Source organism: Candoia aspera, chromosome 2, assembly GCF_035149785.1.
Source record: "Candoia aspera isolate rCanAsp1 chromosome 2, rCanAsp1.hap2, whole genome shotgun sequence".
Classification (NCBI taxonomy): domain Eukaryota; kingdom Metazoa; phylum Chordata; class Lepidosauria; order Squamata; family Boidae; genus Candoia; species Candoia aspera.
This window is the reverse complement of record NC_086154.1, coordinates 20,134,186-20,151,843: the sequence shown is the minus strand read 5'-3', so window position 1 is coordinate 20,151,843 and position 17,658 is coordinate 20,134,186. Positions and strand designations below refer to the sequence as shown.

The 17,658-nt window shown below is 44.0% G+C and overlaps 1 protein-coding gene across 1 annotated transcript; it reads left to right on the top strand.

Moving 5' to 3' along the window:
* Nucleotides 1-10,664: 10,664 nt before the first annotated feature.
* Nucleotides 10,665-17,107, top strand: WDR6 (WD repeat domain 6). The gene is made up of 6 exons (XM_063291477.1): nucleotides 10,665-10,800; nucleotides 11,377-13,822; nucleotides 15,111-15,206; nucleotides 15,990-16,106; nucleotides 16,235-16,353; nucleotides 16,618-17,107. The coding sequence occupies exons 1-6, from the start codon at nucleotides 10,665-10,667 to the stop codon at nucleotides 17,103-17,105; spliced, it is 3,402 nt and encodes a 1,133-aa protein (XP_063147547.1). The 3' UTR covers nucleotides 17,106-17,107.
* Nucleotides 17,108-17,658: the final 551 nt, after the last annotated feature.

The following is a 17,658-nucleotide window of genomic DNA, read 5'->3' as shown; positions in this document are numbered from 1 at the left end:
GAATAAAATCCAAGTGGCAGATGATCTAACTCAGTCTCCATGTGTGTGAGGAGCACTCTAAGGCTCCAGCCATCCCCAGGAGTAACTACTCCCCACCCCAAGTGAGGTGGCAGAGCCAGGTCTTCAGGTTCTTCCAGAAGGTCAGGAGCAAAGGGGCCTGCCTCACCTGCAGGGGCAGAGTGTTCCAGAGGGTGGGAGCTACTGCAGAGAAGGCCCACCTCCTGGACACCACCAAATGAAACTCTCTGACCGACGGGGTCCACAACACGCCCCCTCTACATGATCGGGTGGGACGGGTTGATGTAATGGGGATGAGGCAGTCCCTCAGGAAACCTGGACCCAGATATGCAGTGTGGAACCAGCAGAGTTCTCAGTTACGAATAGAAAGGGTTCTGATGGATTAAGGTAAAGGTAAAGGTTTCTCTTGACGTAAAGTCCAGTTGTGTCCGACTCTAGGGGGCGGTGCTCATCTCCGTTTCTAAGCCTTAGAGCCGGCGTTGTCCGTAGACATTTTCCGGGTCATGTGGCCAGCATGACGACACTGCTAGGTGAGCAGGAGCTGGGACTAGCAACGGGAGCTCACCCCACCGCGCGGTTTCGAACTGCCGACCTTCCGATCGGCAGCTCAGCGGTTTAACCCGCCGCGCCACCGCGTCCCTTCTGATGGATTAGGCCTAAGATATATGCAGATCAGCCTGTTGTTACCCATGAAATGAATAGCACTTGTCCACTGTTCCTCTGCATTAAGTGAGATACTATCTCTGAATGGGGGGGATCAATATAGCAACTAAGTGTACAAAGTGTATTCTTTATTTTTATTTCTGTTTATAGTATTTTTATTGTATTTTATTATTCTGATGGTTTTAATCATTTGTTGTAAACCACCCAGAGGCCTCCAGCGGGAGGAGATGGGCGGGGATAAATTAGATAAATAAATAAAGTGTCTGATAGACCAATCCTGAATGGATTTATCTAACTCCATTTTAAATCTGTTCAAATAAGTAGCCTTGCTAGGCAACATCTTGGACTGTGAACTGCATTGTATGGAATATTTGTTCAGTTTACTCGTTCTTCCTAATTTTTTTCTAACTGAAGAGTCCTCATAATATACAGGTAGTCCTCGTTTAACAACTGCCTCATTTAGCAACTGATTGCACTTACAACGGTGATAAAAAGGTAACTTTATGACTAATCCTCACATTTATGGCCTTTGCAGGTCTGTAAAGCCAAGGAAAGCTGAAGTAAGCTCATAAACACAATTGCGGTTTCACTTAGCAACTGCTTTGCTTAACGACCAAGTTGCCAGTCCCAATTGTGATTGCTAAACAAGTACTACCTGTAATCCTTTGCCATAGCAAAGGTTCTTTGATCATCTTATCACTTGCTTGTCCTTTTATGCACTTTTCCTAACTGTAAAATATTTGGTGGGTGAGACTACGCAAAGGGAGTTTCCTTTATCTCAACTGAAAGCGTGAGCTGCCATTGTCCCCTTCCTCATTTATTGGCTTGAGTACTGATACTTTTACCAATAGGTGTCTAACAGTAAAGGGGAAGTGTCATTAAAGTAGGAGACCGTGGAATTTCTGTTCACTGCATTATACCACAGGAGAGTGCTGGCTCTTGGCAAACATCGTCATTTCTTGTATGAAGACTGGGATTAATTACCTTTTTTTTTTTATGGTCGCTACCAGCAGAAATAAAATTAGTAGCAATCCTGGCTGAAAGATAAGTGGAATTGCAAGCGGATTGTGGAGGGGATAACTGTATAATTATATTATATAATCACTCTGTGCCAGTTTTGCAACTAATCTTTGAAATCTTTAGGTGGCTGAAGTAGTGACTGAAATTATGGAAGCTAAAACTGTCATAGACACTGCTATGGCCACCAGTGCCACCACTTTGGGTCAATCTGAGGCTGGCCAAATTTTTAGGCAAACTTAAAACAGCCATAAGGTCTATATCAATTTAACCCATGGTCAAAAGGCACTTTTGAAATCTATGACAGACTTTCCATTGTTATTTATGGGAAATCATGTACTTACTGATGACTACCCTGTATTGGTAGCAGCTAGGGATTTGTGTAGAGATGTCTGTGAATTTGCTTTTCAAATTGCAGACTGTAAAGAGAGGTCACTGATTGTAGGTTCATCTGCTAGGGAAACTAGGAAGTATAATTCTAACCCACACATTCACTGCTGTTTATGGAGGGGAGTATAAGGACTATGACAGGATTATAAAACCTGCCTTGAATGACATTCGTTCAGCCCTTAGGGGAGAAGCACCTAAGAAGGACAGGACTATATTTTTGAAATCGGAGGCACAAATAGATCTTAAGGAAATGTATCCATGTATTAAGAGGTAGTACTCAACGAAGGAAGTTTTAGATGACTATCTGAAAGTGCATAAGGTGCCAGCTAATATACATTTGGATTATGTTGAGTGTAATACATTGTTATTTGAAGATTGTATTTATAATTTTGGCCCTTATGATTTGATAGAAGCTTTCACTAGGACCCGTGCACAGAGTGCTTATGGTTATGCAGTTTTGCCTATGGAATTGATTTACCTGGATATTCCTGAGAATAATGTGTATTCATTTCCTAAATTGGGTAAAGAAGGTGTGTTAACTTTTAAGTTTGGTTATTGCAATGGTTGTAGGCATCACTTGGATAAGTGGTCCACACTGTTGTCACACCCAGTAATCAATGGACTGCTTTAGATTCTTGTGCCACTTGGACTTCTTTATTTTTTACTCTTATTTATATTATTTATTATTGTTATTTTATATTGTGGATTTTATGATTGTTGCTTTAATTGATTACTGTAAACTGCCCAGAGTCCCCCGAAGGGAGGAGATGGGCGGGGACAAATTGGATAAATAAATAAAATAAATTTTCACTAGTTGTTGAAATAACTACTAGAATAGGTCCATTTTCTGTTTTCAAAATTATGAAAACTAAGATTGTTGAAAATGTTGTTAGGCAATTATCTTTAAGGCCCTCTGAAAGATATGTTAGGATGTTAGATATTATGAGAAGTATAAATAAAAACCGCCCAGAGTCATTTGTTGAGATGGGCAGTGAAGAAATGTGATAAATAAATAAAAGGACTGCGAAGACCAACAAGATTTTAGTTTATTTTTCAGTTCAAGAAAATGAGTTTTGGGAAACATTCAATTACATGTCAACATTGATTTCTAAGTCACAAAAGCTGGTAAATTGCATTGCCTGTGTTAGAAGACAAATGGGTGGTATGTCCTTTGTTACTAAGGAGTTGTTGGCACCTTGGGATTTGCCAACTAGTAGGGTAAGGGATTTTTGTTTGGCAGTTACGTTACTGGTTAAGGTTTGCAGAGAAATTGATGAACACATGTTTTCCAATATAAGTGCTAGGTCAATAACATTTTTTTTTTTTGCAAATGGCTAAATGTGTTGGTAGCTTTTTGTTTTATCCAATTGCACTGCTAATTGATTGGCTTTTAACAGAACATTTGACTGACAAAATTGTTTTGCATCCTGAATTGGATATACTGCAAACTGCTAAGGTTAAAATTAAAGGTTATATTTCAGATGAGGCTAGAAAATTCACTGATGTTGACTATTGTGATAAAGTTAATGAAGACGAGGTAGCAGATTGCCCTGTTTTGAATTTATGGGAAAACTGGGAGATCAGGTAGTAGATTGTCACCATAAAGTAAGTGCAGTAACTTTTTCTCTTTTTGATGAACAGATTAAGGATTTTGATCAACAGTGATATGGATCCTGTTGGCTAAAACTTGCTAAGGAAAAAGCTGCAAAGGGTTAGGGTATATGCCCAAAACTGGATTTTCTTGTACTGTTTATTATATAGAAGCTGGTCCAGGATGTGGTAAGAGCTGTGCAATTCTTAAGTTGGCCACTCAGCATGATTTGGGTGTAGCTCCTGTCACCAAATTGAAATCAAATTATGAGGGTATCCATGGTGACAGTGCTGATCAGTACAGTCTGCTTGTCAAGACTACTCATAGGGCACTTGAGGAAACTGGTTATAGAAGGATTTTTTGTGGATGAGTTTACTAGCTTGCCTTAGTAAAGGATGTGTACCAGTTGTTAGAAACTTTTATCCCAGAACCTTTGGTTGCTTCTGAATGTACTAGTTTAAATTTTGAAGCCAGCCAAGTTTTGGTTGATCAATTTAACAGTGGTAAGGTATACCCAGATGATTTTGTTTTGCCTGTAAATAAGAGACAACACCCAATAAATTTGTCTACGACATGCTTTTAGTCATGGGGTGGGCTAACATTATAAGTCTAGAAACCCAATGCAAATTTTGGCTGTTTTGAATCAGAAGTATTTATGCAAAGTTCCCTTCTTCAAATTTGGTATTAGCCAAAGCTCTTTAGTTAAGAAAATAGTAGATTTGTGGTTTAATAAGTGTGTAAGGTGGGAAGGTGTTCCAAATTTGTTTAATGATGCTCTCATATAAGATGTTGTAAATGAGTTCTTAAAGCATGTCACTACCAAGTATTACATAGAATCTTTTTGGGGGTCTGGTGGTTATGACAATTCTGATGCAAGAACTGTTAGATTTAAGCTTAAAGGTATCTTTAAGCCAAAATTTGACTTTGATGTTACTAAAGTAAGTCAAGGAATTTCAGCTTGGAGTGTTGATGCATGTGCTGTTTTGCAGTGTATACAGTAATTGCCTTTCTTTCCCCTTCTTTTTCCTCTTATTTATTTGGGGAGACTGAAAAAGAATTTCCAGTTACAGAATTCTTAAAGGAATTTGGACATCTTGAGTTGAAGCAAACTGCAGGTTTTGGTGGTAGACATTAGTAGCTCACTGCAGAGAACAAGATTTTGTTTCCTTTGGCCTGGTATATATTTAAGTCACAGCGATTAAATTTATCTCTCGTATAGCTCAACAGAACAATTGTTGGTTTTGACCTGATAAAAGTAATACTGTAATGGCCACTCTATCCTGATGAGAAAATGAAAGGTGTTTCCCATCTCCTGTTACATTTTGCCAAGATTTCTATCTGGTGACCAGAGGAACATGTTACAAGGCCTCAATCTGGTGGCTATTCTTTTGCCTGGGTGCCTCCATTGCTATATAAATGGCACTAAGTGGTAGGACATTTGCATGCAGAAAGACTTGCCCTTCCTACCTATAGCCTCATTGAAGTAAAAAGCTGTTGTTACTGTGATTGGTGATGGTTGTGTATGGAATCACTTTGTGTTTGCTTCCAGTGAATTTCATTCCAAGCGATTAGAAGTAACCGCCTCTGTTTTTATTGGAGCTCTTCAGTGTTGCCTTAGAGAGTTGCGTAGCATGCTGTCTCCCAAGCCACACATTGCCCACACACCATGTTATGTAACTTGGCACATGCTTGACAGCAATCTTGCTACTCCATCTTTGAAGTCCCGGGTAGACCAAACCCAAACCCCGGGTGCTTATGTGTCACTTGGTGGAAAGCTCGTTATGTAGCGGTTCTCTTTGTGTGTTTAGCGAAGGGGTGAAGTGAACAGGTTGCAAAACTTTCCCAGATGATATCTTAAGAACCAATTTAAAAAGCAATGAAAAAGTCACTGCAATCCTCAGCAGTGTGCTTTTAAATTTAACAGATTTCAGCACAAATTGTTTTCATGAAAAAATATTTAGGATTACAGTTTTATCATCATTCTGTTGCAATTTTTCATCTGGAAAAAATGTAGTAGCTACTCAGTAACATGTACCTTGAAACTTCTTGCATTTCCAGATGTGGCCTTGATTCAAGAAATGTCACTTAATGGATAGTTCAGTAGGTCATTTAAACATTTTATTAATTCCTTTTTATGACCTGTTTACTAGCATCAGCCTAGGATTCATTTACGGGTCCTATTTCGTTTCATACTTCTGAAATGCGAAGAGGTTGAATGCAATATAGACACCACCGACCTCCCTGTTTTGCTATTTATTCTGTATTGGGTCTTTGGGATCTTGTGTCATATGCGAGAGTTTTCAGAGGGACTGCACCTCTGCCTTGGGTTTTTTTCAGTTAGCAGAGACTAACCCAGAAAAATATAGACATGTTGTATGGTGTTAAGGAGCCATCAATAGGTTGGGTAACTGATGGTGTTTTGCGGCTGCGGTCTACAAAAAACTTGCCAGAAATGTGTGGGTGCTTTTAACAGCTGCATGGCTTGAGAACAGCCTGGTATCCAGCTTTCCGGAATGTACGGGGTTTGTTGGGGCTGAACCACATGCAGTGAAGTGAGTGGCATTCCTACAGTGGTTTGTTTTATTGAATCATGCTCTTTATTATCTGAAGGGTTGTCTTGTATCCATATGAAGGCTTGAACTTCTTAGTAACTGTAGCTAGTTTGAGTGATGTGATCTTGCCTGTACCATATCTGTAGGTAACTGGTCAATACTGAGTTGTTGTTGTTTTTTATTTCTGTGTGTTCTCTACAATTCTGCATTTTTTGGATACTTTTTTCCTTATTTAATATTTATTTAATTTATTGTGTCCCCATGCACTGATGTCAGGCTGTCAGTCCTGCAAATAAACATTTAAAATCCATGTTCTTTGGATGTTCTGTTCTTAATCTAATGTGAGCCCTATGTTGTAACAACTATCAGATTCCACATCTATAAAACACTATATTCTCTAAAGGGGAGCAAGAAAAATACTCCTATTTATGCTGACATTCTTCATCATATAAGCAGAGTTCCTTCTATCTGGTGCAATGATTCTATATGTTTTCTAAATTTCCCTGTAATGCTAACATTTATCAGCATAGTTTATTTTTAAATTAGCTGTCACTCCTGCCCTTTTATTTGATGTCTAATGGCATTACTATTAAACTTTTAAATTAAAAATATGCTACCAATATAGACATTCCTTAAAAGAGGAAAGTATCTAGTATTACTATCTATGCCCATGATCCATTTCTTTTTAGGAAATACTTTCAGGCTGTGAATAGTCACCAGTAACTTGGTGCTGAAAACATAAATAAATACAAATAGTATATTGAGTTTTTAATGCTTTTGAGAATCTGATGCTGCCTCATTACACAGAAATGATCTTCGGCAAATTTACATGAAATATGGGTTGCCTGCTTCTCTTTTTTAATTTTAATTTTTCTAGTAGACTCAAGGTGGGTGCCAAACAACTACTCCAAAAGTAAAAAGGCCTTTTGTTGAAATTAAATCATTTCAGTCATGAACTACACTACTTTATTTATAAATTCATTAGAAGTATACACACACACATACACACAATGATAAAGGTAGAAAATCAGTGTAATACCCAGGATGTACTACCCTGACTGCTGCAGAGATCATCATATGCTGAGGAAAATAAAAGAAAAATCACAGAACAGAACAGAACAGGGCATAGAGATTATTAATCCATTAACAAAAAGAACTTAGTGGCAAATAATAATAGCTGAATATGATTATTAGTAAAGTTAATCTTCTTTAAACCAAGTAAATTATTATCATGTTCTAAAATGAATGGATTTAATATTCTATGAAAATTACAACTTTAATTTCCTGTTCTAAAAGCATTCTGTAGCTATTCTCACTACATCACAATTAAGGTCAAGAGAATGGTGGTACTTTTAAAACTTTTAAAATCTTAAGACATCGTTTCTATAACAGTAAAAATCCTTCATTAAAAAGTTGTTTTAAATCTTTAGATAAAATGAATATTGGTACAATGAAAAATTAAACATTAAATCACAGAGGGTACAAATAAGAACTATAGACTGAATTTGGAAACTGATCCATATTGAGGGATAAAAATCCATCCTGGAGAGAAAAAAAACTATTGTACTTGTTAACCAATAAATAGCTTGGTCTTTGTCAGAGAAGCCAGAAAGTTTTTAATGACTTGTTAAATCCTATTGGCTGCCCATAATCAATTGAATCAACCTTTTGACCCGTAAGTGAATCTGAACATTGGGAACAACGGAGGGAGGAACCAGACGTGGCTGTCACTGTCTCCTCTGGCTCCTTCGCCCTTTCCTGGCAGGCGACCCGCAAGGAGGGTCCGATCGGAAGGTGCTAGTTGTAGACAATGGCAAGTGCAGCTTCCGGCTGCATACCATTCCCCTCTGGGATCTTCTACCTACAGCAACCCTCTTGTCCTACGCAACATGGCTGTTCTGACTGGGGAACATGGGAGCTGCAGTACACTGCAACATATCTGGAGGGCGCCAGGTTGGAGAACGCTATTTGCTTGCAGCCTGGCTTGGTGGGCAATGGGTTGCTCAGAATGATGGTTGCTGCAGTGGGGCCGACCGAGCCCGGCTCCGTGGCTCTGCTGCTCAAAGGACATCGGCGGCTGAACAAGACGGGAGGAAAGACCGGCGGCCTCCTTGTGCCGGCGAAGCCAGAAAGTAAGCCGAGCTCTGCGGCGGTGGGAACGGCAGAGCCTATTCTCTCGGCAGGACCCCTCAGAAACAGCAAGCGAGCGAGCCAGCGGGCGCCCTTCGCTCCGGGGAGCAGAGCCCGTGCGTGGCCTGTCCGCCTCCCCGCAGGCCATTTCCCCACCAGTCAAATCGGGCTATCAACATCCAGGCGACCACGGATGGCAGCAAAAAGTAAGTTTTTAAAAAAAAAATCTAATTGCTGCCTTCTACTGGTCGTCCGGATTTTGGCTGCCCAGGTATGTTAACCCTAGTTATATCTGGCATGGTGGGACCGAGGTAAGAATTCTGCCCCGAGGCAGCGCAGAGCAATACTGCCACACAGTGCTGCTCAAACTCGGGCGCTTTAAGATGTGTGGACTTCAACTCCCAGAATTCCCCAGCCAGCCTCTTAAAGCGGCCGAGTTTGAGACACACGGCAAATGACTCCGAATTCCTGCTCTCTTTCCAGCTTTGCACCGAAGCCAACGGAAAGGTCGCTCCTCTCTTTGCATCACGGTGAATCGGGTGGAAGCTGTCCCTGACGCCAGACACAGACAACTGCTGTGACTTGCTCTTCCCATGCGTCCTTTTTCGGCCACTCCCCGTCCTCCCCCTCGAATTCCAGCTGTTTCGTTACGTTCCGGAACACTTTGCCGGGGCCGCCGATCCCGCCTCTCAATGCGCAGATGTCCGCTTCGCTGTGCCTTTAAGAAAACGTTCCTTCCCCTCCCTTACAGCCACCCTCCCTTCCCTACAACCGAATCTTACCCAGGCAAGAACCGCCTCAGCAACCACTGGCCAATGGCGTCTCTCAGCGAAAAGGAAACGGGAACAAGCGTCCTGATGCACACCCAATCGGTAGCGGCGCGTTATGTGAGGTCAGAGGACGGGCTTCTTGCTCGCGAGATTGCCGCGGGAAGGCTTCGCTGCGTTACTTTTTTTCCTTCTCCGCTGATTTGTTTCTGCCTCTGCTTACCATGCGCTTCCCCTCCCAGTCGAGGGAGAAGCATTTTCGCACGTTCCGATTTTGCATTTAACAGGCCTCTCCTCGGCATGGCCTGCCTACGTCCTGGCTGTGAAGGCGCCTCTTTAGGCTTCCTGCTCTGTAAATATCGAAACGTGCTCGAACATACGTCCTCGACTCTGTAAAATAAATGCTTCGGAACAATATACAGTGGACGTGTGACCAAATCGTATTTGCCACATTTTAGGAGTTTATTCTGACTCCATCAGCCTTAGTCAGCAGAGCCAGGAGTTGGAGACAACCAGATTTAGGAAGTTGCTGGCTTCCCATTTCTGCTTCAGAATGTATGGCTGTCTTGCATTCTTGATTAAGTCCCATCGAGTCGTTCTCAATTCTCAGCGACCTCGAAGATCAGTTCTTTCCCAGATGATCCGTCTTCAACTTTCAGGTCTCCCAGTGGCGGATTCATTGCTGTTGTAATTGAGTCCGTCCACCTTGCTGCTGATGGTCATCCTCCAACTTTCCTTGCGCTATGGACTTCTCAAGAGAGCCGGGCCTGCACGTGGTGTGTCTAAAATCGGATAGTTTGAGCATGGTCATTTGTGCCAATCAATTCTGGATTGATTCTTGGAAATAGGCTTTTCTAACTCCCCACAGGCATAGGTAGGTCCTCTTTCTTTTCAGCAAACACTCTAGACTACAACACCTAAGTCAAAATAGCCACTACTTTGTAAATAACGTATTTTACATTGATTTCCTTAATGTAATTAACAAAGCCTGTAGTTTTTGCATGTGAGGCCTATCTGACTTCGTTTTTACTTCCCTACATGTTGACTGTCTAAAGTTCCTTCATCGACTTCATTTTTTGAGACCCTATTCAAAAATATTTTCCATTTTTTTAAAAGATTTATCTAGTAGTCTTGAATGACTATCCAGAACTTACTTGGGAACCTTCTGTCAAATACGCTGTCTTTTGGTTATAACTGAGGTACCCCAGGTAAATACCACCACTTAATTAACTTACATAAGTCTTTTGATGCGATAGGCTCATATTAATGTGGAATGTACTGGAAAGTTTGTTAGCTTTAGAATAGGGAGGTTGAATTCAACTCTCAGCCTGGATCCAGATCTGCAGCCGATCACCATATTTGGTGATACGGATAAATTTAATCATTTAACCTGATTCTGCTTGGAGGGTCTTCCTTCATGATTCCTTCCTTCATGATTCTTGTGTTATACATCAAAAGGCAGCTTATTCCTGTAGTTACCTGTTTGAGCTGATGCAGATCTACAGGATGGCTTAATGGCTTTTCCTCCTTCCTCAGATGTCTGCATATCCTTATATGAAAGGGAGAGAATCAGGACGGATTTTCACCTCCTACCCTTGTGGAGTCATGGAAACAGAACTACTATTGGCTCCTATTACAGCTCTGGAGGTTGTGGGAGATCATCTTATAGCAGGTGAATATTTTATTTTTTCTAAAGTGGGAGACTAGAATCCCCCTTTTTCCCATTTAGTGGGGGTAGGGGGCATTGCCAGATGGGCCAAATATGAGGCCATAGTCCTGCTAATTGAAGGTTAATAACCGTTTTGCTGTAGGTTGGTTAGAGAACCAGATTTCTGCTAAGTTAAACCAAGAATGAACTCAAGGGGAAGGTGACAGAATATAATGGCCTGCTGTGAGAGCCAAAAACAAAATCGGAACAATTAGGAATCTTACTCAGGATCAATAAGACTACTGTCTATGAAATATGTTCATGGAGATCATAGGAATTTGGAAATAAATAGGATTAACTTAATTTCAGGGCAACATAAGGATGATTACAGCGTAGAAGAACTCAGGACTGCATTGGAAGCTGTAACCTATTTGCCCTTGATAAATTAGGAGCAAGCACTGCAGAAGAGCATATCTGGAGTGAAGTGGAGGTTGGGCATTATCAAACTTATGGGGATGGGTAATTCTGGGAAAAGAGTCCGGCATTTTGATTGCATATGAAATACGCTGACTTGGTATTCTGGTATTCATCTTCCTTTAGGAGAAGGACCCAACATAGCCATCTATAGCCTGGAGCCTGGTGTCAGCCCATCAGCAAGATGCTCCAAGCAGGTCCTTCGGAACTATAATGTCCATGGTATTAAGGAGCAGCAAAATTTGAGTCCTGGAGCTAACAAATCTTCAACCCTGGCTATCTTTGGAGGCAAAAGCTTTGTGGTTGTAAAGCTCAGCTTCCAGAACAGCACAGTGAAACTCAGTGAAGTCTTTCCTTTCTGTGAGCTGCATGACTGGATCTGGGACCTGCAGTGGCTGGAGGGCAGGGCTGAGATGCCCAGCAGTGTGGCTGTGGCCTTGGGACACAATTCAGTGGCACTGTATGACTGTGTTGGCCAGAGGATCCTCCAAGAAGTGCACTGCCAAGAGAAATGTATCCTCTATTCTGCCCACTTGGTAGGGAGCCACTGGAAGACGTTGGTTCTGGTGGCTGGCACAGTCTTTCATCAGTTGGTGGTCTGGTGTGCAGCTGACCAGACAGATGACACAGGACGGATAAAGCCCCGCAGCAGGATCAGTGGACACAGCGGTGTCATCTTCAGCATTTGCTTCTTGGAGAGCAAGGGCATCCTGGCCTCTGCCTCTGATGACAGGAGTGTGCGGCTTTGGAGCATCTGTGACCTCAGAACACCGCCTGCTCTGGTCCCATGCTTGCTCGTGTGCTATGGGCACCAGTCCAGAGTCTGGTCAGTAAGACTGCTAAGGGACTACATCATCAGCATTGGAGAGGATTCTGCTTGTCTAGTGTGGAACTACCAGGGCAAGATTGACCACAGCTTCAAAGGACACAAGGGCCAAGGGCTGCGGGCAGTGGCTGTGCATGAGGGGCGAGGCTGGTTGTTCACAGGGGGAGCTGATTCGGGCATTAGACACTGGTGCCTCAAGGAAAGCAGCACCAGTGGGAACAGGCTCTGGCAGCTGAACTTTCCTTCCCCTGGGAGAAAAGGATCCCCCAGGGTGGTAAAACTGGTGGATGTAAATCATCTCTTGGTAATGACTGATGCTGGGGTTGTCTATTCCTGTGACTTGACTTCTGAAGCTTGGACATTGCTCCTGGAGGATGCTGCTTATCAGTCCTACGGTCTCTTAGAAGTGTCCAAGCTTGCCAACGGGGGCATTTTGTGTGCCATGGGCAATTTGTTGGGGCAAGTGAAAGTCTTCCCATTCAGCAGTCCCACACAAAGCAAAGAGTTCAACTTGTATGAGGGGAAAGTGCACAATTTGACTTGGGCCACAGATCCCAAACAGGATCCCAATACTTGCAGCCTCTTTGCTTCTGGCCCAGCTGGGGCTTTGCTGTGGCTGGAGGTCTCTTGGCATCCACTTGGGGGAACAACTGTGGTGGTAAAGCAGTGTTTTCTCCTGCCAGTCTGCAAGCAGCGATGGCACACCTGTGCTGCATTCCTGCCCCAGGGAGACTTTCTGCTTTGCGGCGACCGCAGGGGCTCTCTCGTGATGTTTGCATGCAAGCCAGCCCTCGGACTGGAGAAAGTGCAAGGGGGAGGTGAACTTGGCAGTTCTGCTGCAGAGACCACCTGTAACTTGCCTGGACTTTCCTTCCCTATTGGAAACGAAGAGCCCCATGCCGAGAGGCCCGTCTCTCTGCTCTTTGGGCTTCACGGGAAGCTTGGTGTGACCTCCGTAACCTGCCACGGTGGTTTTATTTACAGCACAGGGAGAGACAGCTGCTACCGCCAGCTGCAAGTGCAGGATCAGCAGCTCCAAGTGCTGAGGAAGGAAAAGCCATGCAAAGAGCTGGACTGGCTGGAAGACCTACGCTTTGGCCCTGAAGGGAGCCTGTGGGTGCTGGGCTTCCACGCTACCCACTTCATCGTCTGGAGTGCCAGCAGCAGTGAGATGCTCCTCTCCCTTCCCTGTGGAGGTGGCCACCGCTCCTGGAGCTATGCCCGTTGCCTTTCCGTGGAGACCTTTGCTTATATCAAATCTGGGGACATTTGGTTGTACCAAAGTAAAGAAGCCTCCAGTGGGCAGCGAATCCTGAAAGCGGCTCTGCATGGCAGGGGGCTGACGTGCGTGTGTCACATTGGAACCCTGAAAACTTTTGGGCACGAGAGGGTGAGTGTTTTTGCTACAGGAAGTGAGGACAATACAGTGAACATTCTTGCTTTTCATGTGCAAACTCGCACGGTGACCCAGCTCGCTGCTATTGGCGACCATATCTCCAGCATAAGAGCTCTGACTGTCATCCGGAACAGCGTTACTCAGCCTGAGACAGAAAGGATCTCGGCTACACTTTTTTCAGCCGGGGGACGAGCCCAGATTGAGTGTTACCGATTAATGTTCAGCCCTAAGCATGGTTCCAGCAACGGCATAGTCTGTCAGCTGGTTCATGTGGCATCGCATCGCCTAGATGAGCACTGGGATCGCAAGAAGAATAAGCATAAACTCGTCAAGATGGATCCGGAAACCCGGTAGAAATAATGGTTTTTCCCCATAACTGTTTAATTAGGACAACCTGCCCTGGTGATATGACTGATCCCTAGATACAAAACCCTGTGTAGCTTTGAGTCTACGCTGTTGTTAGCCCCTTCAACACAGTACACATGAGTTTGTGGCTATTCAGTTTCTTGGGGGTTTTTTTTCACAAACTAGTCAGTTAATGCCTGTAATAATAGCCAGCTTATCTATACAAACTTCTCCACCATCAAGCAGCAAAAAATATTGAGGCTTCAGGAGCTGCACCAAAACATCAAAAAGGCTGTGAGGTTTTCAACCTGCTTTGGTTAATAATACATGTGGCTTGTCTAAAATCTTGCACTCCCCAAAATTTGGTTACTTGAATTGTCGGCAAAATTCTGCAAAGTTGGGGTGTGTGTATCTGCAGAATATACATACATATACACAGACACACACACAGGAGGATTAGGAGAGCCATCAGTCTTTCACGGGTAATCTTAAAACTGGATTGAAAGGGTATGAAAAGGGTCATCATATGATTTTTTACCAAAATGTCTGAACATAAAGCTCTCTCCTCCAAATCTAAATCTTTGAAGGTTAGAATATTCCTGTATTCTGTGGAAGCAGTGATATTTAACACAGAACCATGTGCATGCCTTGAATTTGCAGTTGCACCCTGCAAAGTTATGGCTGTAAAATGGGCACTGAATTCAGAATCACAGTAATCTCAGCTTTCCTATTTCTGGTACTTAAGGCTGCAGTCCTCTGCCCATTTCTTTGGAAAGAAGCATCATTGAATTCCTTGAAGAGAGCAGTAAACTCAGATGGGATTGCCCTGCCAAGATAAGTAGTTAAAAGCAGAGCAAACTTAATGCGATGACCAGGTGACAGAGACTTCCACACTCCAAACCACTTTTTGTCTCTGTTCAAGGACTTCCAAAGCAGTATCAAGGCTCCACTTTACTTAATCTAGACCAGTGTTTCTCAACCTCAGCAACTTTAAGATATGTGTGTTACTCCCATGCTGGCTGGGGAATTCTGGGAGTCAAAGTCCACACATCTTAAAGTTGCTGAGGCTGAGGAGGTCTAGACTACTAGAGCAGACTTTTCTTCCCATTCTGGTATTCTGTGATTAGAGTAAGATGTGTATAGTGAATAGAACTGCTGAATCTATGATAGATACCACTGCATGATAGCAAGCACCACCACTTTCTAGCTCGTGTGTGCCTGCTTCTACTGCTCTGGATTACAGAGCAACCAGCAGATGGAAACCCCCGGAAGTGACTGACTTGTATATTGCAGGTACATGTCTACAGTGGTGCTCCCTAGGACAGGAGATGCGGAACTGCCAGGTCCCTTATGCTTCCTAGCTGCTGCGTGTAGTGATGGATCTGTCCGGTAAGGAAAAGAATTCTGCTCCTCTTGTTGGGGATTGGGATGGTGGGAATGGGCTTTGCTTGCCAAGCATATACCTAGAGGCGATGAATGATGGGGAAGGCAGGGCAAAAAAAACAAAAGGTGGGGCAGCTGCTGCTAACTCCTATGAAGCATTTGCCCCACATTCGAGCAAGGAACAGGAACAGTCTTGGGTATTTATGTATATATGTATGGAAACAACGTGTAGAGCAGCCCATCTCACAGCAGTGACTCTGGGCGGTGTGCAAAGATTAAAACCATCGTAACATTATAAACGCATGACACCTCAGGTAAACAACCACCCCGAAAACAAAACCGCATCACCAACGGAGTTCATCTGATTACCCGTCCCAAAAGCCTGGAGGGACAACCCAGGTCTCCAGAGCCTTACAAAAAGCCAACAGGAGCAGGGCCATCTGGACCTCTGAGGGGATGCTGTTCCACAGGGCAGGCGCAGCCACTGAGAAGGCACGACTCCAGAGCCCAACGAGATGGCGTTGTCTGAGGGAAGGGACCTGGAGCATGCCCTTCCTGATAGATCTGGTGGGGCAAGTGGAAACAATGGGAAACAGGTGGCCGCACAAACAGCCTGGTCCCACGCCATGTAGGGCTTTGCTGGTGGTAACCAGCACTTTGAATTGGATTCAGAAGCCTACCGGGAACCAGTGCAGCTCACGGAGCAGCAGCTTTATATGAGCATATCAAGGGATGCCATGCAGAGTGCCTCCTTTCCTTCTTTTGACGTCTCCTTCCGTCTCTCTCTAGACTCTTCCTGCTGCTTGAGAATGCCCAGAAGTTGTGTCTCGTGGCAGAATCCTTCCACCATCAGCGCTGTGTCCTGAAGGTCGAGGCGTTTGCCTACGAGGCTGCTAGTGGGAAAAGGTAAGAAGAGCAGAGCAGTTGCACATCTCACGGGTGCTCGTGAGTGCCATCTGGCGTGAAGCCTGAAACAGAGAATCAGGCTGGAGGACTCAGAGGGCTAATTTCAGGAATACCTCTTTCTCTTATAGGAAACACTTTGTGGGCAGTGCGGCCACTGATGGAAGCATTGCATTTTGGGACGTTACTGCTGCCCTTGGTCATACTGCAGCAACAGTAAAGGCAGGAGACCCACAGATGAAACCTTTAGGTAGGTATTGGCCGCCCTGTTGATGCATCCTAAAAAAGCCAGTGCATCCGCTTTCTTGTCAAGTCTCTCAGCTGAGGTTTCTGTCCACCTGAGGGCACAAGTGAGCATTTGGGTTTCATTCAAGTGTTCCTCTCCAATCTTGGACCCTTTCAGTGCACCCAGTTTTTTGTAGTTCTACCCCACCTTTCCATTTAAAAAACTGCTCAAGGCAGCCAGCAGTAAATTCTCTGCAGAAAAATAAACAGCACCTCTGTTGTTTTCCAGCCCTGGAATCCCCAGTCCTGACCATTCAGGCTCACAGCTGTGGTGTGAACAGTCTCCATATCCAGGAAACAGCTGACGGACACTTTGTAGTGGTCAGTGGCAGTGATGACGGGTCCATCTCTGTGCATTTTATCCATGTGAAGGCTGAAAGCCCTGAGGGCCAGGAGACCCCAGCCAGAGTTGGCATCCAGGTGGTCAGAAAAGTATCACGGCTTTGTGCTCACGTGGCTCACGTGACAGGAGTGAGGCTCCTCCGCCTGAACTTCCTCCTTTCTGTGTCAGTGGACCAACGCTTGACGCTCTGGAGCCTCTGTGAGGACAGTTTGTCTTTTGCTTGGAGCAAATTCTGCCACGTGGCTGATGTGGCCGCTCTGGAGTGTTGGGAAACTGAAGGACACGGCTATCGTGGTGTGATATGTGGTCAGGGATTAGAGGTCCTTTCCTGGGGGCTGGATGTGCAAGGTAGAGAAATAAAAGATGGGATCTGAAACGCTTTTATTCCACTGCAATTCAGAAGACAAAGGAGGACAACAGCAGGTGTCAAAAGGACTTCGGCTCATAACATCGCTTGTAGCAGTCAAGGGGAAAGGCACTGTTACCCTGATTATCCCATTTTAGAGGGTTTGTGTCTCAGGTCCTAATGACAATTCCTCTGCCTCAAGCAGATTATTTTTTTGTTATCTACTGGATTTATATATCCTACCTTTCCCTCCAAGGGGATGTTTATATAGCACTTCCTCCAGTTTGTTTCACAACCACCACCTTGTGACATAGGTTGGACTCAGAATCATCCAGTGAACTTCCCTGGCCAAGGCTGGACTTAAACCTGGATGTCTCCCAATCTTAGTTCAACAGCTGCTGTGCTAGCTTAAATGATTGTAATTTAAGAATATGCCCCCCCCTTTTTTTTTTTTTTTGCAAATATGCTTTGGGCTCTGGCTGCCTTTTCTAAGAGCTCATGAGGAGTGTAGGAGAGACCAGACTATCTGTTTACCCCACCACTGTCTCCCCTGGCTATCAACAGGTATCCCATAGTTGATC

Excerpts from the sequence above, each read along its gene's own strand:
- WDR6 (XM_063291477.1), top strand. The coding sequence starts at position 10,665 with ATGTCTGCATATCCTTATATGAAAGGGAGAGAATCAGGACGGATTTTC. Across the intron at positions 15,207-15,989 it reads TGTAGTGATGGATCTGTCCG|ACTCTTCCTGCTGCTTGAGA; the intron begins GTAAGGAAAAGA and ends GTCTCTCTCTAG. Across the intron at positions 16,107-16,234 it reads GAGGCTGCTAGTGGGAAAAG|GAAACACTTTGTGGGCAGTG; the intron begins GTAAGAAGAGCA and ends TTTCTCTTATAG.